The sequence below is a fragment of the Danio rerio genome, chromosome 21, assembly GCF_052040795.2.
Source record: "Danio rerio strain M-AB ecotype USA chromosome 21, GRCz13ab, whole genome shotgun sequence".
Classification (NCBI taxonomy): Eukaryota; Metazoa; Chordata; class Actinopteri; order Cypriniformes; family Danionidae; genus Danio; species Danio rerio.
In genome coordinates, this window is record NC_141041.1 from 1,058,743 (window position 1) to 1,086,419 (window position 27,677).

General features: G+C 38.8%; 1 protein-coding gene across 1 annotated transcript; it reads left to right on the forward strand.

The window, feature by feature from the left end:
* Nucleotides 1-426: 426 nt before the first annotated feature.
* Nucleotides 427-26,675, forward strand: ermp1 (endoplasmic reticulum metallopeptidase 1). The gene is made up of 15 exons (XM_087300472.2): nucleotides 427-744; nucleotides 6,433-6,737; nucleotides 8,637-8,764; nucleotides 11,040-11,145; nucleotides 11,526-11,672; nucleotides 11,886-11,978; nucleotides 12,070-12,276; nucleotides 15,867-16,087; nucleotides 18,605-18,779; nucleotides 19,204-19,394; nucleotides 20,355-20,507; nucleotides 21,292-21,494; nucleotides 21,742-21,857; nucleotides 22,345-22,508; nucleotides 25,927-26,675. Exons 1-15 carry the CDS (start codon nucleotides 467-469, stop codon nucleotides 26,098-26,100), a joined length of 2,661 nt encoding a protein of 886 aa, XP_087156598.1. The 5' UTR covers nucleotides 427-466; the 3' UTR covers nucleotides 26,101-26,675.
* Nucleotides 26,676-27,677: the final 1,002 nt, after the last annotated feature.

Genomic DNA, 27,677 nt, shown 5'->3' on the forward strand with positions numbered 1-27,677 from the left:
GTAAGCTGTATGTCAGTGTAAGAATATACATGGGTAGTCTAAGCCAAGTTTTTGTAATTTTTAAATAGGTAAGGATGTGTGTAGACCTATATAAAATATAAATCAGAACATAAATAAAATGTAGCTACTGTGTTCAGGAAAAAAGCTGTTTCATAAAATGTTGCTTAGAAAACAAGGGGCAATATTACTGGCGGTTCATTACGACCCCTGATAAATAAGGGACTAAGCCGAAGGAAAATAAATGAATGAATGAATGATATTGCTGAAGGAATAATGGGAAGTGTGTGTAGTGAGTGTAAACACACAGCAGGAGGCAGTGGTGGATTATTTAAAGTGAGAAGGCAGGTCTTCTGTTTATATGGGCGTGGTTTAGGTGTGTGGCCCCTCCCCCTGACCGCAGTGCTGGAGTTCACTGCTGAAGTTTGTCCCTCCGCAGCTTCCGTTCCCGCTGACAGCAGCAGGAAAGATGGAGAGAGACACGACAATCCGTAGGATCAGAACCCAACAGAACCACAGCAACCAGAATCAAAACAACCAGGAAAACCAGCAGAGCCAGCGACCAGACTCTCTGAATGGGCTCCGCAGGCTGAAGCTCCGGGCTCCGGGAAGCGGACCGCTGCTGACGGAAGCCCGGGCGGTGCTGCTGCTGCTCGGCTTCGTTTGTTTGCTGTGGACGCTGGTTCATCTGTCGGTGCAGCAGCTTATTATTCGCAGCCCGGGCACTTTTAACGCCCTCAGAGCCAGGTACACACAATACACAACTCTCACAATAAAGCAACAACAACACCACGCACACAAAACACCAACAAACAATACAACACACAACACATCATCTGCAGCCAGGGACAGCTGACAACACACACACAATACACACACGAGAACGACAGACAAAAACAAAATAAAACGCACACACTGAGTACGAGAGACAGAAACAAACAACAGATACAGTGAACACTAGACAATGTAACAGAGTAATGTATAGGCTACCTAAAAAAACAAACACACACAGAGGAATGTAAACATAAACAACACACAAACTGACTACTGTATACATAAACACACATCAAAGACTACACAACAAACAACACATGATTATTTATACATGAACAAACAACACACAGTGACTAGACAGAAACAAACAACACACAATAGTACTGAATAGGCTTGCTGAAAACACACAGTAAGACAGCACACACACAGAGGAATGTTTTCATAAACAACACACAACTACTGTGTACATAAACAAATAAAGAACACACACTGAGTACTAGTTACATAAACAGGAACACAACACACACTGATGACTACTGTATACATAATCAAGACAAACAACACACACACACACACACATTAAATACTAGAGCCATAAACTGACAAACACAATATAAATGCTAGAGACATAAACACCAAACAGACAAATAAACACACTGAGAACTTTAGTCATAAATAATACACACTTATTACAGACTATACAACAAACACTACTGTATACACAAACAAACAACACACACACACACACACACACACACACACAATGAGTCATAGAGACACAGGCAAGCAACACACACTGAGTACTGTATAGGCTACCTAAAAACACACACACACACACACACACACACACACACACAGTCAGACAACACACAAACTGACTACTGTATACATACCCGACACACACTGACAACTACTGTATACATACATAACAACAACACATACACACAGTGTATACTAGAAACATCAGAAAACAATAACAACACACACACACACACACACAGTGAATACTAGAGACATAAAATATCAACACACACACACAGTTAATACTATATACATTAACAAACAATAACAACAACACACACAGCTAATACTTAATACATAGAAAGACAAACAACACACTTTAGGACTTTATAAACTGCACACACACATTGAAGACTACACAACAAACAACACCTACTGTACACACACACACACACACACACACAAACAACAGATATTGAGTACTAAAGCCATAAACAGACAAGCAACACACACACATTGAAGACTATACAACAAACAACACAAACTAACTACTCTATGCAAAGACAAACACACACACACACACACACGCACACAGTGAGTACTAGAGACAGAGACACACAACACAAACTCTACTGTAAACACTAGCAAACAACCAACGCTTACACTGAGTATTGTAGACTTAACCTACACTCATGCTAAACACTGTATACATCACACACACTCTGATCACTGTATACAATAACAACACACACTCCACACTGACGACTGTAGACATAAACAAGCAAGCTGGATCAGTCTTTCAGCTGCAGTTATAAAGCACACAGTCCACAGCCCTCACAGTACTGTGGTAATACCCTGGTAAATCACACTCCGCTGGCACATTTAAAAATAACATGATTATTATAGTGTACACTCCTGCTGGTTTAGAGTGTGATAAACTCCAGAACTGATTTAATTGTGGAATTTAAAGATCTTGTTTTTTTAATTATTACATGTATGTCAATTTTAGATTAGTTATCCTGTATTTATAATCAATGTTGAGCAGTAATATGTATTGTACTGAGTTCTTTGTTTGCGTGCAGTCGCTGATGTTATTTTGCTATGGTTACTGATGATGCTTGCATTGTTTTTGATGGCGGTTGTGGTGTTTATTTTACTGTGTTGCTATGATAATGGTAACTAATAACGCTGATTTATGGTGCACAACTAGCTACCGTGGTTAAAGGCTTGCCTGGTCAGAAATATTGCTCAGCAGAACATATTAAAAGAGTCTAAAGAGAGTTATTATGTAGTAATTAGAAGTAGTGTAGCATTGAGAGCATTTAGCAAATATCAACTGCAGCTTTAAGCAAACAAAGAAAGAAAACAACATCTGAGGAATTTTAGGAATTTAGGTAGAAAATGTCAAAGTCAGCTTTATTGTCAATTTAACCACATGTACAGGACATATAGAGAATCGAAATTACAGTACTGTCAGGCCCTAGGTGCCCAACATATAATGTTAACACAAAAAGTCAGAACAAATCTACCTAAAATGTAATCTAAATATATACCTAAAAATTTGTCTAAATATATACATAAAATGTGATCTAAAGAATAAAAAAATAAAAATGTGTAATCACTACAATACAATACAATACAAAGACATTAAGGGCATATGGCAATGAGTGCAAACCAGAGTTGTACAGATATAGAACCGTAAGAAATGTAGAATCTTTTTATAAATGTTATACTCTAATTATTTACATGCATGATATATTTATTTAAAGTAAACTTGGGGACAGATAATGGACATTATTTCATTTTTCAGATGGAGTTATAGTAAATTAAAGAGCTCAAAATAAACAAACAAAACATTTTATGCTACATGAAATAAGCATTAACTGAAATAAAATAAGATGTATAAAATGTGTTATTTTCACTGTTGTTATTAATATTTTCATTGTATTAATATTTCATTCATAAAATTCCTTCACTTTCTGCCGCTTTTCCGGGGCTGGGTCGTGGGGCAGCAGTATTGGGAGAGAACTCCAGACTTCCCTCTCCCCAGACACTTCCTCCAGCTCCTCCTGGGGGATCCCGAGGCGTTCATAGGCCAGGCGAGAGACATAGTCCCTCTGGTGTGTCCCTGGTCTTCCCGGAGGACTCCTCCTGGTGGGACATGGCTGGAACACCTCCCTAGGCAGGCATCCAGGAGGCATCTGAAACAGATGTCTGAGCCACCTCAGCTGACTTCTCTGGATGTGGAGGAGCAGCGGCTCTACTCTGAGCTCCTCCCGAGTGTCAGAGCTCCTCACCCTATCCATAAGAGTGCGCCCTGCCACCCTGAGGAGGAAGCTCATTTCGGCCGCTTGTATCCGAGATCTTGTCTTCTCGGTCATGAACCAAAGCTCATGAGCATAGGTGAGAGTAGAGAGTATAGATGAGAGTACCACAATGAACCAGTACATTGACTGCATTAATGCTGCACCAATCCGCCTGTCAATCTCACGCTCCATCCTTCCCTCACTCGTGAACAAAACCCCAACATACTTGAACTCCTCCACCTGGGGTAAGGACTTTCCTCCAATCTGGAGATGGCAAGATTAATATTATTATTATAGTTATATTTTCATTTTCACTTGCTGTAACTAAACTAAAATAAAAACTCATGAAGCTGTGTAGGCCTATGTAAGAACAACAACAAAATAAAACAACTCAAACTGAGAATATGCTAAATAAAAATAACTAATTCAGGCTTTTAATAAGATCAACAATAGTATATTGACAGTAAATAAACTGCTGCTACAGTTTTAAAAGTGATGCCTTAAAACATCAGTGAATTGTTTTAGACAAGAGCATATTAAATACAATTTTAATCAATTAAAATTAATAAATATTACATTTAGGTGATAACCAGAGGGCATTTTCAGTGTTTTGTTTGCCTATCCTACCACAACAATAAGTTTTCATAATTAGCATTAAATCATTTTTTGATTAATGAAATAAAGCAGAACAAACTATTAAACAAAGCAGGAAAATATTTGTATGAGGAACACACAAGTAGAAAAACAATACATGCAATAATATACAAATATATGCACACACATATATAAGCTCTCTCTCTATATATATATATATGTATATGAACTCTAACGCTCCATGTTATGTATATTTTGAAGTCAGGTCTGCATCTTTTAATCTTGGATTTATCCTTGATAATTTGATGTTTTGTATTGATGGTTTATGAATTGACTGAATCAATTGGCATAATGCACATTTACCTGACTAATAAATTGTAATGTTTGAACATATTTTGCTCACTCTGAAATTATTCATTCCAGTAGATTACGCTGTATCCTTGTTTCTGCACTTCCTGTGTTAGGTCAGTAGACGGACTAGAGTCCAGTTGAGATGGAGCATTGGGCACACTAAATGTATTTTAGGGACTCGACTGACTCTTGATATTAATTCAAGTGTACTTAGGTGGAAAGGGCGTTAACTTCCGTCTAGGACAACAAGGGGTTGCACGGCTAACCTAGATTGGGTACCCAAACTTTATTTGAAAGTAATATTATTCTAAATTAAGTTAATATGGGAAACCATGGACTTGGTGAAACAAAAATGATTATAGAGTTGTCGGTAGTCAGTTACATTTATAATAATGCCCTAACCTCTGATTGCAAATGATATTGTCTTTTCTCAAGTGTGTACATCTAAGGAGGACTAACTAAAAATACTTTAGAATGAGCAAGCATGGGAGCGGCCATCTAAAAGTAGTAGTCAATTACCTCTGCTAAATATTCAACACTGACCAGAGTGTGACCGTGTGGGATGCCATCGGCCGAGGCGATTTCTCTGAGCGACATGAGCACCCGAATGAACAAATGTAAGAGTTACGAGTGAAGACAAAAGGTTCAAACATTCATCTAAATTACATATTGATATAATCTTCTTAATGTTTTATGATTGGAGTCAGATAAAACTAAAGATAAATATATTAATATTCTAAACCACCTCATACTCAAATTAGAGTCAGATATGAGTTAAGTTTAAAGTAAATCAACATTGTGCAGTGGAAAGACTGAACAGGCATTGAACCCTCATCCACCAGTGGACACCGCCATTGGACGAACTGGGTGGACCTTACAATAAACATAACATGAACAATGCATCTACTACTGTATTTGTTCATGTTAGTTAACGTTAGTTAATGAAAATACTGTTGTTCATTGTTAGTTTGTTTACTCCTGGTGCATTAACTAATGTTAACAAGCATGGACATGAATGTTATTAATGCATTAGTAAATGTTCAATTATGATTAATAAAGGCTGTACATGTGTTGTTCATGATTAGTTCATGTTAGTAAATGCATTAACTAATGAACCTTATTGTAAAGTGTTACCATATATACATATATATACAAAACCTCTAGTAAAAACATGTTTAAAAGTGTAAAGCGTTATATTTTTATAAGATTTTATAGAAGGGTTTTCTGGTGGTTGTTGTTGTTGATAATAATAGTATTTATATGAAGAATAATAATGATCTAAAGTAAGAAAAACTATTTTCATTCACTACAAATATGAAAAAAAAGAAAAAAATATAATGCATGTGATGTATAAAAATAAAAAGAGGAGGGAAAGAAGGAAAAACAATCGTTAAGAAAGGTATTTTTTTCTAATGCACTGTATTGATCATATTGTGCAAGCGTTGTGTGCATGAGGAAGCATTTAGAGCAGATCATCATAACTATTATTATTAACAGCATAGTTTTATAGATATTTCCAAATTTGGGGAAAATGTTAATGAAGAAGGAGAAAAGAAGATATGCATTCAATTAAAATGGCTGAAAAAACAATTTATTTTCTTAATGTGCTTTATTAATCATGCTGTGCGCATGCATGCATGTAAAGTTGTGTTGTGTTTGTGTGCATCAGGAAGCATCTGGATCAGATCACCAGTGTGGGTCCTCGCACCGTGGGCAGCCCAGAGAATGAGATCCTGACAGTGAATTATTTGCTGGAGCAGATTGAGCAGATCCGCTCTGAGAGCCGCTCGGGCCCTCACTCTATCACAGTGGACGTCCAGAAGCCCACCGGCTCCTTCAGCATCGACTTCCTTGGCGGATTCACCAGTTATTACGACCGCGTCACCAACATCGCCGTCAAGCTGGAGCCCAAGAGCTCCGCACAGCACTTCATGCTCGCTAACTGCCACTTCGACTCAGTGGCCAACAGTCCAGGTGCTGCACGCTTACACCTATATTAACATTCATGCATGAATTAACAGTCCAGGTACTGTGTGTGTGCATTCATATTTGCATTTTTGCATAAATTAACAGTCCAGGTACTGTACGTGTACATTCATATTTACATTCATGCATAAATTAACAGTCCAGGTACTGTGTGTGTACATTCATATTTAAATTTTTGCATAAATTAACAGTCCAGGTACTGTACGTGTACATTCATATTTAAATTTTTGCATAAATTAACAGTCCAGGTACTGTACGTGTACATTCATATTTAAATTTTTGCATAAATTAACAGTCCAGGTACTGTACGTGTACATTCATATTTACATTCATGCATAAATTAACAGTCCAGGTACTGTGTGTGTACATTCATATTTAAATTTTTGCATAAATTAACAGTCCAGGTACTGTACGTGTACATTCATATTTAAATTTTTGCATAAATTAACAGTCCAGGTACTGTACGTGTACATTCATATTTAAATTTTTGCATAAATTAACAGTCCAGGTACTGTACGTGTACATTCATATTTGCATTTTTGCATAAATTAACAGTCCAGGTAATGTGTGTGTACATTCATATTTGCATTTTTGCATAAATTAACAGTCCAGGTACTCTGTGTTGACATTCATATTTACGTTTTTGCATAAATTAACCGTCCAGGTACTGTGTGTGTACATTCATATTTAAATTTTTGCATAAATTAACAGTCCAGGTACTGTGTGTGTACATTCATATTTAAATTTTTGCATAAATTAACAGTCCAGGTACTGTACGTGTACATTCATATTTAAATTTTTGCATAAATTAACAGTCCAGGTACTGTACGTGTACATTCATATTTAAATTTTTGCATAAATTAACAGTCCAGGTACTGTACGTGTACATTCATATTTGCATTTTTGCATAAATTAACAGTCCAGGTAATGTGTATGTACATTCATATTTGCATTTTTGCATAAATTAACAGTCCAGGTACTGTGTGTGGACATTCATATTTACATTTTTGCATACATTAACAGTCCAGGTACTCTGTGTGGACATTCATATTTACATTTTTGCATACATTAACAGTCCAGGTACTGTGTGTGTGCATTCATATTTGCATTTTGCATAAATTAAAAGTCCAGGTACTCTGTGTGGACATTCATATTTACATTTTTGCATAAATTAACAGTCCAGGTACTGTGTGTGGACATTCATATTTGCATTTTTGCATAAATTAACAGTCCAGGTAATGTGTGTGTACATTCATATTTGCATTTTTGCATAAATTAACAGTCCAGGTACTGTGTGTGGACATTCATATTTACATTTTTGCATAAATTAACAGTCCAGGTACTCTGTGTGGACATTCATATTTACATTTTTGCATAAATTAACAGTCCAGGTACTCTGTGTGGACATTCATATTTACATTTTTGCATAAATTAACAGTCCAGGTACTCTGTGTGGACATTCATATTTACATTTTTGCATAAATTAACAGTCCAGGTACTGTGTGTGTGCATTCATATTTGCATTTTTGCATAAATTAACAGTCCAGGTAATGTGTGTGTGCATTCATATTTGCATTTTTGCATAAATTAACAGTCCAGGTACTCTGTGTGGACATTCATATTTACATTTTTGCATAAATTAACAGTCCAGGTACTGTGTGTGGACATTCATATTTACATTTTTGCATAAATTAATAGTCTAGTTGCTGTACGCTGACTTTTTCAAAACAGCCTTCTTTGTATTGATGGAACACATTTATTTACTATCTTGCGTGCGTGTGTGCGTCCGTGCGTGCGTGTTATGAATACTGATGTGTAATTGTATTCAGATTATGATAATGATGTGTGCATGTATATATGTGTGTGTGTGTGTGTGTGTTTGTGTAGGGGCCAGTGATGACGCTGTGAGCTGCTCCGTGATGTTGGAGGTTTTACACTCTCTGGCGAATCTCTCGACTCCAATCAAACACGGCGTCATCTTCCTGTTCAACGGTGCAGAGGAGAACATCCTGCAGGTGAGAGGTCATGACCTTGTGACCTTTGACCTCGCATACACTCACATGCCATGTATCCAGCTAATGATGTCACACACGCACATACAGACTCCCACACACACACACATGCACACACAATACGCATATGCACTACCAGACACACAAACACATAATTACAAATACGCAGTTCCATACACACACACACACACACACACACACACACACACTCACACACTCACACACACACACACAAACAACCAGGCAGTACATATGCAGTTCCATACACACACTCACATAAACGCACATACTAACATACACACACACATTCACACACAAACATGCATACGCACTCCCATACACACACACACACACACACACACACACTAGGGATGTAACGGTATCAGAATTTCACGGTACGGTAATACCTCGGTATCAATGTCACGGTACGGTATTTATTGAATCATTTACAGGAAAAAACAAAACTTATGAAAATACTCCAAAAAAGAGCCAAAAGTGTCAATGACATACAAATTAGCCATCTATCTGTTAGCTTTGAAACAGGAACTTCAATTTTAATAACAAAAAAATATTAAACCATGTAAAAAAAAATTTAAGTTTTTAATTTAGTATTGTTGAAAACTCATCACATTCAACATTTAATCACTCACTCACTTAGATAGAGATGGGTTTAAAGGAAAATTATCATATAAATATAATCTGGTAAAAGCTGGTATCTCTGGGCATTTACAATGTCCCCTGCAACAGAAAAAACCCTCTCATTTGGTACTGAGGTTTCTGGGACAAGAGAGATATGACTTATATGACTTATTTCTCGAGCGCCGAAAACGGAGCTTTTTGAAAACGCTGGAGAAGCCGTTTTCATTCTGAAACGCTGCTGCTCCGTCTCAGTGTGGATGGGGAAAGACGGAGACATCTGAAAACGGAGGCGGGGCTGCAAACGTTCGCCTCTCTGATTGGGGCTTTTCCTCAATATTAAGTAGCCCACACACAGTTCAGTCTCGCATCCTCTTCTTGTAAGTTCAGACTTCGCAAGTTTGATCAAGGCTGCAGTCTCCCCCTTCTCAGTTTGATATGGAAAACATACCGAGGACACGGGTAAATCTTCAAAGGGAACAGTGTACTTTATAACTTCATTCACATCACTCTACGTTGTTTCACTTTCTCAACAATAAAATGTAAACATGATTTAAGGAACTGCCTATTTCCTTTTTAATATTAGAAAACAGACAGCAGAAATGTTGAGGCGTCGTGCTGCATATATGAGCGTCATCTTCACTGTGAGGATATTTATAACAAAACGGAGCCGATAACAACTGCCTCCTTTCAATTTCAGTGAAAATACGAAACACACCCTCTCTTTTGCTGAATATCAGTTTTAATAATCGACAATTATAAAAGTATCACATACAATAAGTTTATACATTGTAGGAATTACAGGCAAGCGATCAGTCAATGTACCTGGATTAATCATTAACTTATCTTTGCACTTAACCAAAACATGTTACTCGTGAAGTAACTTAATAGATTCCAATGACCAAAGTCAGGGAATTGGCCTATGTCGTTAGATAAAGACAACAACATGAATGAAATATCACGTTTAGCAAATATAGTGAGATTAGATCCAGCGGGAGATGCGTGATGAGCAGTCCGACAAGCAGAGCTCTCATCTGGGTAGAAATGCTGGAGCGCTTGCCCGAGAGTGTGTGTGTGGTCACGTGATGTGCGTTTTCAGCGTTTTGGTGTGGACGGAGAGCAGTTCAGAAACGCTGGGTAAAACGCGAGTGTGGACGCGGATCATTTTCATTCTACAACGCCGTTTTAAAACTAAAACGCACTCTTGTAAAAGGGGCCTTAGAGTTTTACAGCTCTTTTTGATCCCCGCTTCTAGCAGCACACTCCATTTCCGCATTACTGGATCTGTAGCGACAACAGACCGCAAGGGATGATGGGGATTGTAGTTTTCGCTACCTCCGGTTCGCTTCATTCGCCTGAGCAAATTTTCTCAGAAGACCTATAGTTTTACCGAGTCATGCGACTTCGGTAATATCGAAAAAAATTAATATTGCGGTATGACGGTATTTACAATACCGTTACATCCCTAACACACACAAATACACACATGCTCTCCCATACATGCACTCACTTAAACACATGCACACACAAACTCACACACACACACACACACACATGCTCTCCCATACATGCATGCGCACACACACACACACACACACACACACACACAGTTAATGTTTCTCCCCTGCTATGTCTCTGTCAGGCCAGTCACGGCTTCATCACACAGCACCCCTGGGCTCAGCAGGTCCGAGCGTTTATAAACCTGGAGGCGGCAGGAGTCGGAGGGAAGGAGGTGGTGTTTCAGACAGGTGACACACACACACACACACACACACACACACACACACACACACACACTGACTGAGCCTCAGAGGAAAGATTTAATATCAATCAAACAACTCAACAGCAGCTTTCAGATCTTTATTCACATCAGCAATAATTATAAAACTGTGCTGTTCTCCCGCCGGGGTCTCTCTTCCCGGAGTTAGACATCTATTAAGCCCCAGTCATCTCCGTGTACATCACAGTAATATACAAGTTAGAATATAAATACAAATGAATAATGAAGTCACAGACAGTGCTTCTACAGACGATGACCGGACGAGTGTTCCTTTGAATGTGTTTTATTTTAAAATGTGTTTAGTTTCTCTGGACCTGTAATGAGGTAATGCTGCTGTGTTTCTGTCAGGTCCAGAGAACCCGTGGCTGGTCCAGGCGTATGTCCGAGCCGCCGTCCATCCCTTCGCTTCAGTGGTCGGGCAGGAGGTTTTCCAGAGCGGCATCATTCCCTCCGACACAGACTTCCGCATCTACAGGGACTTCGGCAACATTCCTGGTCTGACACTCACCAACACACAAACTCATAATCTCACACACTCGTTTATAACTAGAAGTATAACACGTGTTGTTTTGAAGCCGCATCACAGAAATATGCTGGAAAATAAGTGATATTGATGTATAATCTTACTAAAACAGATCATCTATAAAGCAGACGTTGCTGTGGTTGTTGAGTTGGTGTGTGGTGTGTGTTCTTGGTCTGCTTCTGCAGGGATTGATCTGGCGTTTATAGAGAACGGCTTCATCTACCACACCAAATATGACACTCCAGAGAGAATACACACCGACTCCATCCAGAGAGCAGGTGACACACGCACACATACACGTGTGTGGAGGTGATAATATGCTGTCAGTACTCCAGCATCTGGTGATGTTTGATGTGTGTGTGTGCGCAGGTGATAATATCCTGTCGGTCCTCCAACATCTGGTGATGTCTGATGAGCTGGCGGACTCCTCTGTGTATCGGCACGGGAACATGGTGTTTTTTGATGTTTTGGGTCTGATGGTGGTGGCGTATCCGGCCCGCGTCGCCGCGATCATTAACTACCTGACGGCTGCGGCAACACTCGTCTACCTGAGCCGCAAGTGCAGCGGCGGTGCGGGTACAAGACTATACACCACACACAACTCAGTTATTGTCATCACTTTCATTATTGTCATCAACTCAGCTATTGACGTCAACTCTGTTATTGTCGTCAACTCCATTATTGTCGTCAACTCCGTTATTGTCGTCAACTCTGTTATTGTCATCAACTCTGTTATTGTCGTCAACTCCATTATTGTCGTCAACTCCGTTATTGTCGTCAACTCCGTTATTGTCGTCAACTCCGTTATTGTCGTCAACTCCGTTATTGTCGTCAACTCCGTTATTGTCGTCAACTCTGTTATTGTCGTCAACTCTGTTATTGTCGTCAACTTCGTTATTGTCGTCAACTCCAATATTGTCGTCATCTCCGTTATTGTCGTCAACTCTGTTATTGTCGTCAACTCCGTTAATTTTGTCAACTCTGTTATTGTCATCACTTTCGTTATTGTCGTAAACTCAGGTATTGATGTCAATTCTGTTATTGTCGTCAACTCCATTACCGCCAACTCCCTTATTGTCATCACCTCTGTTACTGCCAACTCCGTTATTGTCGTCAACTTTGTTATTGTTGCCAACTCCGTTATTTTTGTCAACTCTGTTATTGTCATCACTTTTATTATTGTCGTCAACTCTGTTATTGTCGTCAACTCCATTACCGCCAACTCCCTTATTGTCGTCACCTCTGTTACTGCCAACTCCGTTATTTTTGTCAACTCTGTTATTGTCGTCAACTCTGTTATTGTCATCACTTTCGACATTGTCATCAACTTAGTTATTGACGTCAACTCTGTTATTGACGTTAACTCCATTACCGCCAACTCCCTTATTGTCGTCAACTCCCTTATTGTCGTCAACTCCCTTATTGTCGTCAACTCCGTCATTGTCGTCAACTCCGTTATTGTCACCAACTGCGTTATTTTCATCAACTGCGTTATTTTCATCAACTCTGTTATTGACGTCAACTCCGTTATTGTCGTCAACTCCGTTATTGTCGTCAACTCCGTTATTGTAGTCAACTTCGTTATTGTTGTCAACTCCGTTTTTGTCACTAACTGCGTTATTTTCACAACTCTGTTATTGTCGTCACTTTCGTTATTGTCGCCAAATCTGTTATTGTCACCAACTCCGTTATTGTCGTCATCTCTGTTACTGCCAACTCCCTTATTGTCGTCAACTACGTTATTGTCGTCAACTCTGTTAATTTTGTCAACTCTGTTATTGTCATCACTTTCGTTATTGTCGTAAACTCAGGTATTGATGTCAATTCTGTTATTGTCGTCAACTCCATTACCGCCAACTCCCTTATTGTCATCACCTCTGTTACTGCCAACTCCGTTATTGTCGTCAACTTTGTTATTGTTGCCAACTCCGTTATTTTTGTCAACTCTGTTATTGTCATCACTTTTATTATTGTCGTCAACTCTGTTATTGTCGTCAACTCCATTACCGCCAACTCCCTTATTGTCGTCACCTCTGTTACTGCCAACTCCGTTATTTTTGTCAACTCTGTTATTGTCGTCAACTCTGTTATTGTCATCACTTTCGTCATTGTCATCAACTTAGTTATTGACGTCAACTCTGTTATTGACGTTAACTCCATTACCGCCAACTCCCTTATTGTCGTCAACTCCCTTATTGTCGTCAACTCCGTCATTGTCGTCAACTCCGTTATTGTCACCAACTGCGTTATTTTCATCAACTGCGTTATTTTCATCAACTCTTTTATTGACGTCAACTCCGTTATTGTCGTCAACTCCGTTATTGTCGTCAACTCCGTTATTGTAGTCAACTTCGTTATTGTTGTCAACTCCGTTATTGTCACTAACTGCGTTATTTTCACAACTCTGTTATTGTCGTCACTTTCGTTATTGTCGCCAAATCTGTTATTGTCACCAACTCCGTTATTGTCGTCATCTCTGTTACTGCCAACTCCCTTATTGTCGTCAACTACGTTATTGTCGTCAACTCCGTTATTTTTGTCAACTCTGTTATTGTCATCACTTTCGTTATTGTCATCAACTCAGTTATTGACGTCAACTCTTTTATTGTCTTCAACTCCATTACCGTCAACTCCCTTATTGTCGTCAACTCCGTCATTGTTGTCAACTCAGTTATTGTCGTCACCTCTGTTACTGCCAACTCCCTTATTGTTGTCAACTACGTTATTGTCCTCAACTCCGTTATTTTTGTCAACTCTTTTATTGTCATCACTTTCATCATTGTCGTAAACTCAATTATTGACGTCAACTCTGTTATTGTCGTCAACTCCATTACTGCCAACTCCCTTATTGTCGTCACCTCTGTTACTGCCAACTCCGTTATTGTCGTCAACTTTGTTATTGTCGCCAACTCCGTTATTTTTGTCAACTCTGTTATTGTCATCACTTTCGTTATTGTTGTCAACTCCCCTATTGTCGTAAACTATGTTATTGTCGTCAACTCCGTTATTGTCATCAACTCCGTTATTGTCGTCAACTCCATTATTGTCGTCAACTCTGTTATTGTCGTCAACTCCGTTATTTTTGTCAACTGTTGTCGTCAAGTCCGTTAATTTTATCAACTCTGTTATTGTCATCATATTCGTTATTGTCGTAAACTCAGGTATTGACGTCAACTCTTTAATTGTTTTCAACTCCATTACCGCCAACTCCCTTATTGTCGTCACCTCTGTTACTGCCAACTCTGTTATTGTCGTCAACTTTGTTATTGTCGTCAACTTTATTGTTGCCAACTCCGTTATTTTTGTCAACTCTGTTATTGTCATCACTTCTTTATTGTTGTCAACTCCCCTATTGTCGTAAACTATGTTATTGTCATCAACTCCATTGTTGTCGTCAACTCCCTTATTGTCGTCACCTCTGTTACTGCCAACTCCGTTATTGTCGTCAACTTTGTTATTGTCACCAACTCCGTTATTTTTGTCAACTCTGTTATTGTCACAACTTTTATTATTGTCGTTAACTCTGTTATTGTTGTCAACTCCGTTAATGGTGTCAACTACATTATTGTCGTCAACTCTGTTATTGTCATCAACTCCATTACCGCCAACTCCCTTATTGTTGTCAACTCTGTTATTTTTGTCAACTCTGTTATTTTTGTCAACTCTGTTATTGTCATCACTTTCGTTATTGTCATCAACTCAGTTATTGACGTCAACTCTGTTATTGAAGTTAACTCCATTACCGCCGACTCCCTTATTGTCGTCAACTCCGTCATTGTTGCCAACTCAGTTATTGTCGTCACCTCTGTTACTGCCAACTCCCTTATTGTCGTCAACTACGTTATTGTCCTCAACTCCGTTATTTTTGTCAACTCTGTTATTGTCATCACTTTCATTATTGTCGTCAACTCTGTTATTGTCGTCAACTCCATTACTGCCAACTCCCTTATTGTCGTCACCTCTGTTACTGCCAACTCCATTATTGTCGTTAACTCTGTTATTGTCGTCAACTCCGTTATTGTTGCCAACTCCATTATTGTCGCCAAATCTGTTATTGTCGCCAACTCTGCTATTGTCAAGAACTCTGTTATAGCTTCGTTATTGGCGTCAACTCTGAGACAGTCAACTCACTGGATGTGTAACATTATGTGTGTGTGTGTCCTCAGGTGTGCGTTACCTGCGTGATGTGGCGTGTGCGGTGTGTGTGTGTGTCCTCAGCTGGTTCGTCACTCTGCTGACTCTGCTGATTGTGGCTCTTCTCCTGACGCTGCTCGGTCGCTCCATGTTCTGGTACACACACTTCTACGCCGCCGTTTGTCTGTACGGATCCGCCGCCGCCGCCAAGATCATCCTCATACACACACTGGCCAAGAACCTCTACTACACCGTGAGTCTGCAGTTCAATATATTACTCATCGGTTCTGTGATTTCAGCTGCTATTAACACAAAATCAATGCTCACAGATTATTTGTTTATTACAAAGTAGGTTATATAGTCATGTATATAATATTATTAATTCCTTTATTAGTTTTAAATAGCTCAAGTGTCTGATGTTATGAATCCGCCAGTCGACTAGTTCCTCCTCCACAGTAACTTAAACTCATTAAAGGGCTAAACACAGTTGTGCATCAGCAGTGTGTGAATATCTCCAGGCTCTAATGGACGTCTGGAACACCACATGACTTCCTCCGGTCACATGAGCTGACAGATTTACTGTGGTTTTCCACTCTTGTGACCTCATATGCTCATACGGTCAGCTGATTCTCTGTCATGCATCACTGTGAATGTCCTTTAATTATCTGGCAGCACTAGTCATTAGTAAACAGACCCTAATCATGATTGTACTAATGCACTGCTGAATGCTTGATTCTGATTGGCTCATTCTAAAGTGTTTAGTTGTTGCCTGATTAATCCACAGCTAAAGTAGTTCCGGCAGGTTTTGAGCGCATTACAGCTTCATATCACAATGATAAGAGTGATTTCACAGCTGAATCAGTCAGAAATCACACCAGAACACAACAGAAGGAGGAGGAGATGTGGAGGAAACTAGTGCTACACACTGGAGACGCACCTGACTAACACACTCTTAGATACAACATCTCAACAGGCGATTAAGCAGTGGTGCTGGAGACCTGAGGATATGCTGAATAATGCACTCCAGTCTGTTAGTTAATTATTAGACAATAATTAAGCACACCTGAGTAACAATGTTTGTCACTGAAATCAAAATTGTCAATTCAGAAATGTAAATAAACAGTTAAGCAAGAAACTGTTAATTAGCATATCTTATCTGCTCTCTAAAATGTAAACAAATATGAAAAAAATATTAAATATATATATATAAGGGAAACATAATAATGCACTACATTCTAGTGAATCATTATCTAATATTGCTGACTGCAGTTGTAAAACAGTCATTCCGTTTCAACACATCAGTGCATTATTAATTAATTATTTAATTCATTCATTAATTAATTAATTAATTCATTCATTCATTCATTCATTCATTTTCTTTTCGGCTTAGTCCCTTTACTAATCAGGGGTCGCCAACTTATCCAACTTAGGGAACCGCCAACTTATCCAACTTATGTTTTATGCAGCCGATGCCCTTTCAGTCGCAACCCAACACTGGGAAACAACCACACACTCTTACACACACTCGCATATGGTATGGCCAATTTAGCTTGTTCAATTCACTTGTATTGCATGTGTTTGAACCGTGGGGGAAACCGGAACACCCAGAGGAAACCCAAGCCAACACAGGCGGAACATGCAAACTGTCTTTAATTCAAGCCAAACCTTACTATGGAATGAGGAAGAAACTGAAGAAAACCTTGAATTAAAAATCCTCTGAGCACTGCAACCTCTTTGCATACTCCATGAAAAACGCAGCAGGTAGTGCTGTCGCTTCACAGCAAGAAGGTTGCTGGTTCGAGACTCGGCTGGGTCAGTTGGTGTTCCTGTGTGGAGTTTGCATGTTCTCCCTGCCTTCACGTAGGTTTCCTCCGGGTGCTCCGGTTTCCCCCACAGTCCAAACACATGCGGTACAGGGGAATTGGGTAGGCTAATTTGTTTGTAGTGTATGAGTGTGAATAAGTGTGTATGGATGTTTCCAAGGGATGGGTTGCAGCTGAAAGGTCATCCGCTGGGTAAAATATATGCTGGATAAGTTGGCGGTTCATTCCGCTGTGATGACCCCAGATTAATAAAGGGACAAAGCCGAAAAGAAAATGAATGAATGAATGTTATGTGATTATTATTATTATTATTATTATTATTATTGTTTTATATTATTGTTGCATAAAATAAAACATTTAAAAATTAAAATAAAAATATTAAAATGTTGCCCAAATGCTGTTTAACAGAGAGAAGTGTGTGTCTGTGTGTGTTTGAGAAATGCCAAACTACTTCTAACAAAAGCATACACATAAATTGAACAAAAAAGACTGAAATATTTGAATTATAAATTCAAACTTCTGTCGTTAACATTTTAAATTTAAAATGTATTTTTTTAATAAAATATTTTTATTTTAATGTTAAAAATGTTTGCATGAATTTAAATGTTTGAGATTGAAATATTTGAATTTTAATGTCAGAAATAGTTTTTTCAGTAATTAAAATTCATGCAAATATTTTAAATCCAAAACATTCTGAACTAAAAATCTGTTCAAACATTCCAGTTTAAATATTTAAATTTAATAATTGAAATAAAAACCCTGAAGCAAACATTTCAAATTTAAATAAAAAAAAAATTCATTCTAAACATTGTAAAAATAAAAGTTAAATTCAAACATTCCAACTCATTCAAATCCCAATATATCAGTCCACACATTCCATTTAACTCCATGTGATTTGATCATTATTATTACTGAATCTGTCCTGATGTGTGTGCTGTGTGTATCAGGGAGTGAGCGCAGTGGATCTGGCCGAGCTCTTCTTTGACGTGGGTCTCCTGTTGTGGTGCTGTGCGCTGGTCTTCCTCACTCTAAACGGCTTGTGTTCTGCATATGTGCCCATGATGATGGTGGTCTTCCCTCTGCTCTCTAAAGTGCTGCTCAGGACACACTTCAGGGCCAAAGGTGCAGTCAATGTTTTTGAATGTTATTTATTTATTATTTTTTTGCTTATTTCCCTTTTGTTTCCTATGGCGGGCATTTTTGACCACGAAGACCACAAGTGTGACTTTTTTTTTTATTTTTTTTTTTAGTCCTGGCCTTTTTTTGTGTGTGTGTGTGTGTGTGTGTGTTCTCAGACCAAATGCCAACAAAGTCAGGGAGTTTTAGACCATTCTGGTGATTCTGTAATTTGAAAATGACTTAAGACTACCAGAGGCTTAATATTTAAGCAAACAAAAGCAAATGCAAATTATTTTCAGCCATATCAGTTATAAAGGGTATATGATATTCAGAAACTGTTTTATTCAAATAGTTTGGTCTTATTAAGTTAGTACCTGTATTATTATTCTGTTCATAGTCATGTGTTGATGTGTGTGTTGTTGTGTAGGAGCGTCTCTGCAGTACTCTGTGTTTTATCTGATGGGTCTCTCCGTGCCGTACGTCCACATCATGTTCCTCATCTGGGTGGTCTTTGAGATCTTCACACCCATTCTGGGACGCAGTGGAACTGAAATCCCACCTGATGTGGTTCTGGCGGCCCTCATTACACTGGCGGCTGTCATCCTGTCCTCATATCTCGTGAGTCAAACTGACATAACTGTATAATGCATATTACGCATTCAGATTCACACATTTAGATGAAATATTCCTGCTCACAAGTTAAACTTCAAACAATCAAGTTCATAATTGTCAATTTCAAACATTACAGATAACACATTCAAAGTTCTGACATACAAAATCAAATTCAGACATTAATATTGAAACATTTATTTAAAAAAATTTGGATATTGAAGATTTTTTTAATCCAGACATTTAAAATCATATGTTTAAATTCAAATATTAAAATTGCCGACATTAAAATTCAAGCATTTCAAACTCAGAAATTCAAATTCATGCAAATATTTTAAAATTAAAATGATTCTAAGCTAAATATTCAAATTCAATTACTAAATTTCTGATCCAAGCATTCAAATTGGCACAATTAAATCTAAACATTCAAACCCACTCAAATTCAACCATTTCAATCTCAGAGGCTCAAATTCATGCAGATATTTCAAATTCAAACATTCCAAAACAAATATATAAATATAAACTTTTAAATAACTTAATACATTTCACAAATTAAGATCAAATAAAAATTCCAAAATTTAAATTCAAAACAAAAAAGCAAATATTCAGAATTCTGATATTTTAATTCAAACATTCCAGTCCAGACATTCCAGATCTGATATTCATAACTGAAGATTCAAATTTCTGACGTTAAAATTCAAATATTTCAAACTCAGAAGCTCAAACTTATGCAAATATTAAAAATTTAAACAATCCAAAACAAATATATACATTTAAACTTCATTTATTTATTTCCTTTTCGGCTTAGTCCCTTTATCAAACGGTAGTCGCCACAGCAGAATGAACCGCCAACTTATCCAGCATAAGGAAACACCCAGACACTGTTGCATGTCCATGCCAATTTGAGCATTATAAAATATTGAAGTGTCATTGTGACGTGTGTGTGTGTATGTGTATGCGTGTGCGCAGATGCACCTGCTCTATCTGTCCTGCAGCACTAAGCGGATGTTGGCTGCTCTGGGATCAGTGTTTGCTGTGATGTTTGTTCTGGTCGGCTGTGGTCTGTTCTTCCCATATTCAGCAGATCCGTCCAGCCCACGACCCAAACGAGTCTTCGTCCAGGTACAGTAGTGTGTGTGTGTGTGTGTGTGTGTGTGTGTGTGTGTGTGTGTGTGTGTGTGAACACAGGTAAAGCAGTGCAGTGAGCTGACCTCTGACCTGAGTGTTTGTGTGTATCTGTGTGTTTGTCTGATATGTGTGTATGTGCATGTCTGATGTGTGTCCGTCTCTCTCTCTCTCTCTCTCTCTCTCTCTCTCTCTCTCTCTCTCTCTGCGTGCGTGCGTACATGCGTTTTTGTGTTTGTGTGTGTGACTGTGTGTATATCTGTATGTTTTTGTGTGTGTGTGTGTGTGTGTGTGTGTGACTGTGTGTATCTGTATGTTTATGTGTGTGTGTGTGTGTGTGTGTGTGTATATCTGTATGTTTATGTGTGTGTGACTGTGTGTGTGTCTGTATGTTTATGTGTGTGTGACTGTGTGTGTATCTGTATGTTTGTGTGTGTGTGTGTGTGTGTGTCTGTATGTTTATGTGTATGTGACTGTGTGTGTATCTGTATGTTTGCGTGTGTGTGTGTGTGTATATCTGTATGTTTATGTGTGTGTGACTGTGTGTGTATCTGTATGTGTGTGTGTGTGTGTGTGTGTGTGTGTGTGTGTGTGTGTGTCTGTATGTTTATGTGTGTGTGTGACCGTGTGTGTGTGTGTTAATATGTGGGTCTGGTGTGCGTGTGTGTGTGTGTGTGTGTGTATATCTGTATTTTATATGTGTGTCTGTGTGTGTATATCTGTGTGTTTCTGTGTGTATATATCTGTGTGTGTGTGTGTGTGTGTGTGTGTGTGTCTCCAGCACACCACTCGTGTGTTTCACGCTCTGGATGGTTCAGTGGAGCGCTCAGACTCTGGTCTGTGGATCAACAGTCTGGATTATACAGGAATGCAGCACATCAGCGCACACGTCCCGCAGCTCAACGACAGCATCCGCACGCGCTGCCAACACACACTGCCGTACTGCGGCTTCCCCTGGTTCCTGCCCGTCAAATTCCTCGTCAAGTGAGTCTGAAAGCTCCGGTGAAGTGCTCGACATGTGATGATGATGTAATCTCAACTGAAACATGAAGAGGGCGGAGCTTATAGTAGCCACTCCCCTTTTGCTAAAACAGCCAATAGCGTGTTGTTTTTCTCACAGCTCGCAATTCGTAGTGGGTGTGAATGGCCAGAAACATCATGTGGCGTTAGTGCTTCATGTTCTGATGTGTACAGGATGAGGCTCTACACTGATAACTGGTGTGTGTTTCAGGAAGAGCTGGTATCTCCCGGCTCCAGCTGTATCTCCTGAAGCGCCGCTGGAGTTCCGGCTTCTGTCCCGACAGCAGAGTGAATGGGGGACGCTCAGACTCAGCTTTGAGGCTAAAGGTGAACACTTCTGCCTCAGTAATATTCATCTTCCTTCAGCTTATTACCTTTATTCATCAGAGGTCAACACAGCGGAATGAACCGCCAACTATTTCAGCATATGTTTTACACAGCGGACGCCCTTCCAGCAGCAACCCAGTACTGGGATACACCCATACACACTCATTCACACACACACACTCATACACTATGGCCAATTTAGTTGATCAGTTCCCCTGTAGCGCATTTGTTTGGACTGTGGGGGAAACCCACGCCAACACGGGGAGAACATGCAAACTCCACACAGAAACCCCAACTGACCCAGTCGGGACTCGAACCAGCTACCTTCTTACTGTAAGGCGTTCATGCTACCCACTGTGCCACCGTGACCCCTTTTTGAGCTTATTTATTTATTTTATTTGAGTGTATTCTCACCATTTTAATTCTTGAAATGTGTGTGTGTGTGTATATGTATTGCTCATGTGTTGTTGTTGTTGTTGTGTGTCAGGGCCGACTCACATGTCTCTGTATCTACTGCCGGTGTCTGGAGCGTCTCTGATTGGCTGGTCTTTCGGTGACGGGACGCCGCGATTCGACCTCAGCGGAGAATATTTCATCTTCTACTCACACGGTACAGACGCTCCGGCCTGGAGATTCAGCCTGGAGGTTCAGGTCAGTCTGAGCGCGCACACACACACACACACACACTCTTATATACAGGTGAAGTCAGAATTATTAGCCCCCTTTTTTGTTTTTAAATGTTTCCCAAATGATGTTGAACAGATTGAGGAAATGTTCACAGTATGTCTGATAATGTTTTTTCTTCTGGAGAAAGTCTGATTTCTTTTATTTCGGCTAGAATAAAAGCATTTTTTTATTTTTTTATTACCATTTTAAGTTCAATATTATTAGCTCCTTTAAGCTATATATTTTTCAATAGCCTCCAGAACAAACCATCATCATACAGTAACCTGCCTAATTACTCTAACCTGCCTAGTTACCCTAATTACCCTAGTGAAGCCTTTAAATGTCACTTTAAGCTGTATAGAAGTGTCTTGAAGAATATCTAGTCTAATATTATTTACTGTCATTATGATGAAGAGAAAATAAATCAGTTATTAGAGATGAGTTATTAACACTATTATGTAGGGCTGGGCGATTTTTTTTTTTTTTCAATTAATTCGAATCTACGTTTTGACGACGATTTTATTTTATATTAAGTCAAGAAATTGCGATTTTTAAAAAAATATATACATTTGATACCTTATAATGGCACCAATGCGCTTTGGTTCACTCTCTGTATGAAGCAGGATGCACACTAGAAGCGCCGCTCTGTGACGCGCAGCACCACACAGCGCCATGGATTTTAGAATTCTAAACTGGTTTCTATACACACACCGGCGCCGCCCAGCCACCATTTAGGACGCAGGTCATATTTTATCCGCGCCACAGAGCGCCATCTGATTAGTTTCATGTTAAATATCATGCGAATGTGTGCGTCTGGTGTGTGATACTTTAAACTGTCATGTGCGCGCCATGTCGTGCCGATTCTGGTGTGCGACCTGCTTGAATGCCTGTTAAAGCGTGAAGTCATGTAGGATTTTACTTGTTGCGTTAGTCTGAGTCACGTCTGTGTGGATTGTCAAGACATTCCCTCATTGAGTCGATAAACTCGATCTCAACATGTATGAAGGACGTAAAAACCCGCCATGAGAAAAAACTACGCCGATCTTTTGGTTTGAACACGAGCAGAGGTGAGGGCCTGTAGCAGTGAAAATGAAAGTAGCCGCCTCCATGACGTCATTTAGCAGACCTAGTTGAAACCCAGACAGATCAGGCAGAGAGTGGAGCAAACAGCATCAAATGATCGGTATTTAAAAGGGGGAAAAAGAAAAACAGATTAAATATATTATTTTATGTTAGACACACATCTGGTGCTTGTATTTGCTCCTGCTATACGTCCACAACTTCACACATTGGGTTAAATTAGGCTTTACAGTTTCCATGTTCAGTGCTTTACCTCCACTGTATCTTTTTAAGAAAAAGGCAGCAGCAACACAACCTGACATTCAATCAGAAGACAAAGTCAAAGCTGAGCTGACAGCCAATCTTTACCAGGCTCAGCAAAACTAGCAAAAAATCCCTCTGTATTCCTGCAACTGCAATATTTACACAAATATATCTTAGTCAAATCTTCTGCAGCGATATTTAACTCGTGAATGTTTTATTTATTTATTTATTCTTTTAAGATTTATTTTTTGGCCATTTGCCTTTTTGGATAGGACAGTATTTAGACAGGAAGCAAAGTTGGAGAGAGAGAGGGGAGTAGGGAAATGTCCTCGAGCCAGGATTCGAACACGGGACGCCCTGACGTGCCACTGCATCATATGTCGATGCGCTGACTAAGTCGTGAATTTGTTTTACATTTCTTTACATCTTGTTGACCAATTTATGTACGGCATGGCCATTAAAAATACAATGATCCTTATCCAGATGGTTTTTAAGTTGCTTATGAAGAGAATTACTTCAGTCATGTTGTTGTTTTAAGTTGACTAGTTACACAATTAAAAAATAAAGAAATCTTGAATCGGTCAAACTTTATAAAAAATCTAGATTTATTATTTTTTTGCCGTATCGCCCAGCCCTACAGAAATTGGGGAAAAAATAAACAGGGGGTCTAATAATAGAGGGCTCTATTTTAATGATCTAAGCACAGAGTCTAAAGTGCATGGTGCAAAAGCATTAAGGGCGTGTCTGAATCCACTTTTGCTATGTTAAGAATGAATAAATACGCTCTGCGTCCCGGTGCATGGTCTAACAGGGTTGAGCTTATTCTCTCAATGAGTGCTGCCTGTGTTTTGAACATAACCTGCATTCAACCAATCAGAGTCTCGTCTCTCATTCCCTTTAAGAGTCAGTTGCGTCGCTCCATGGTGCATTTGCTATTCTCATGGCAGACTTTGTGAGCAAGGCTTGACATTAAGTTTTTTGATCACCAGCCATATTTGTGTGTTGCTGATCATCCTGTGTGTATCAGCAGTGTGTAAGTGTTTAGACCTGCATAGGTGCATAACTTAGGCTGCTTTCACACCTACACTTTTGTTTGGGAACGTGTCTCGTTTGCCCAGTTAGCGCGGTTCGTTTGGCATATGTGAACAGGGCAATCGTGCTCTGTTCCACGCCAAAGTAGTCGCTCCGAGATCGCTTGAGTGAGGTGGTCTCGGCTCGATTGAAACGAACCCTGGAGCGGTTCGATTGCAGTGAGAAAGCGATTTGATCCGAGCGCGGTTATATCACAGTGTGTTATGGATATGTAATAGGCTTACGGCTATATGAAGAGAGAATTATGAGTATGGCGGGAAGTTTCGCGAGTCTCCGGATGCCCGCAAACGAGTGATGATCTCCCGGTAATCTCGCGTCTCCCTCCCGGTCCTCAAATAGGCATCGTCACGCACTCTTCTCACCCCTCCCCACCGCATCTCTCCTCAGACACGCGCGCACGCCCTGTCAATCACCACCAAACCACCACCTCTCCTGACAGCTGAGCGGGACGCTGCAAAATAAACCCTGACACTCTGACCAATGTGAGGAGAGTTTACTCACACGTGACTTGTTTTAGCTTTTTAGTCCGATTAGAAACTGTGCAGTGTGAAAGCGAACCGCTCCAAGAGCAAAGAGCAACACTGTAACAATCTCTGCTTCAGAACAACTGAATCCATCCACAGGTGTGAACGCACACTAACACACTCTGCTGGACTCTAGAGCAGCTTTTAGTTGGTCAGTGGTGCTGTTGGTCTATTTCAGCTGCTCAGAATAGCAGCGCTCCAACAATGCGCCTTAACACACCTCCTTTATAGACCAGCACACAGGTGAGTCCACAGAGTGGTGCAGATGGATTTACTATTTAAACAACGTGACGCAAAACATGAGAACTACAGCTGCACTGGTCTGAAAACAGCAGCAAATCACACCAAACATGTCTTGCGCCTTATTGTGCCAGGTGAATGATCGGGCCCCATGACACACATGTAGATACACACACAGGGTGCTCTCCGTCAGCTGATGTGTGTGTTTGTGCTGTGTGTTTCAGCCGGGGGTCTCAGACGCGTCTCCTGATGAGGGTCTGCTCTCGTTGGCCATTTCTGCTCATTATTTCAGCGGTCCTGATAAACACTCGCCGCCGCTGCACACACTCATCAGCACATTCCCTGACTGGGCCTTCCCTTCAGCCTGGAGCAGCACATACCACATGTACAGATACTGACACTGACAACACACACACACACACACCATGTGTACAGATACTGACAACACACACAGACATATACACATACTAGACACTGACACACACATACATCACATGTGCAGATACTGAGAACACACACACACACACACACACACACACACACACCTCCTCTATCACTGAAGAGACCACACACATATACAGATACTGACACACACACACACACACACACACACACACATCACATGTACAGGTACAGAGGGCACACACCCTGTCCTCCATCGCTGCAGAGACCACACACAGAGACACACTCCTCCTCCATTGATCATCAGCTGACAGTGTTATTTTACTAAATATTATTGGTCATATTTCAGCGCAGAAGCAGAACGTCTCATGACAGTTCAACATCTCGCCTCAGACTCTCTATTATTATTAATATTGATTATGTTTCTGTCATTTCATCAGTGAGAGATGACCATGATCAGTTACACTTTCTACAGTCAGACTTTTATTTTGGTTTTGCATGATGTAATTCTCATTATTAAAATATTGATTGATGATTCTTCTGAAATTTCATTAAAAAGAATCTGGAATAATATTATTATTTATTTTTTATTTCATAAAAATGTGCCTTTTTTAAATGGTTTAATTACAGATTCTTGTTCATTTAAGCTGAGAGTAATTAAAAAACTTTTAATTTATTTTCTGATTCAAATCTATTGATTATTGATTGATCATTTGATTCTTTATTTAATTTATTAAAGTGCTTAATTATTATTTTTTACTAATTACAAAAACAAGTTATAATTAAAAAACACTGTATTTAAATAATTTGATACTCAAAGTAATTATTAATTTGAATAATAATTATTAATTGTAATAATTAATTTGACTGATTAACTTTTAATTTAGGTTCTGACTTAAATCTATTTTTGATTATTTATTTAAATAATTAATGTGGTTTGTAATTAATAACAAATAAATGATGATATTTCAATAATTATAATAATGTTGATAATTACAAAAACACACAAAATGTAAACAAGTTCACTTAAAAAGACTTTAAATCAAATTAAAGGTAAATTAAATTAATAAGACTCTTAATAAGCAATCAGCAATCAACAACAAGTTTGTTAAACTTATTTCACTTATTTATGAACTCATTTTTCATGATCATGTCTAAATAAAACATCTGAATATAAAATAATTAAATACTTAAATAAAATATTAAAGGACCTTTTCGAGTTTTAGTTTGTTATGAAACGTTTAAGCAGCATAATTTAAATCATAAGTATAAATACATTAAAATCTATTTATTTTTAATTTAATGTAGTTGTTATATAATTTTTTTTAATATACAATTTAATCAGTTTATATAATTGTTTGTTTTTCTAATTGTTGCTCTGCATTTCAGCATTGACAAACTAACTTTTAATTAATTTCTTAAGTGGCAGAAAATAATCTGATTTAAAAAAACAAATGTAATTTACCCATTTATAAACTATCATGAATAATGAGTTCCAAATAATCAGAATAAAATGGAAAAGCTGACATACATCAGGTAAAGAAAATAATATTTAATCAAATTAATAATAATC

Bases quoted from the DNA above. Each gene is read 5' to 3' on its own strand.
- ermp1 (XM_087300472.2), top strand. From the start codon at position 467: ATGGAGAGAGACACGACAATCCGTAGGATCAGAACCCAACAGAACCAC. The intron at 12,277-15,866 runs GTACAAGACTAT...GTGTGTCCTCAG, and splicing joins CAAGTGCAGCGGCGGTGCGG to GTGTGCGTTACCTGCGTGAT. The intron at 16,088-18,604 runs GTGAGTCTGCAG...TGTGTGTATCAG, and splicing joins CCAAGAACCTCTACTACACC to GGAGTGAGCGCAGTGGATCT.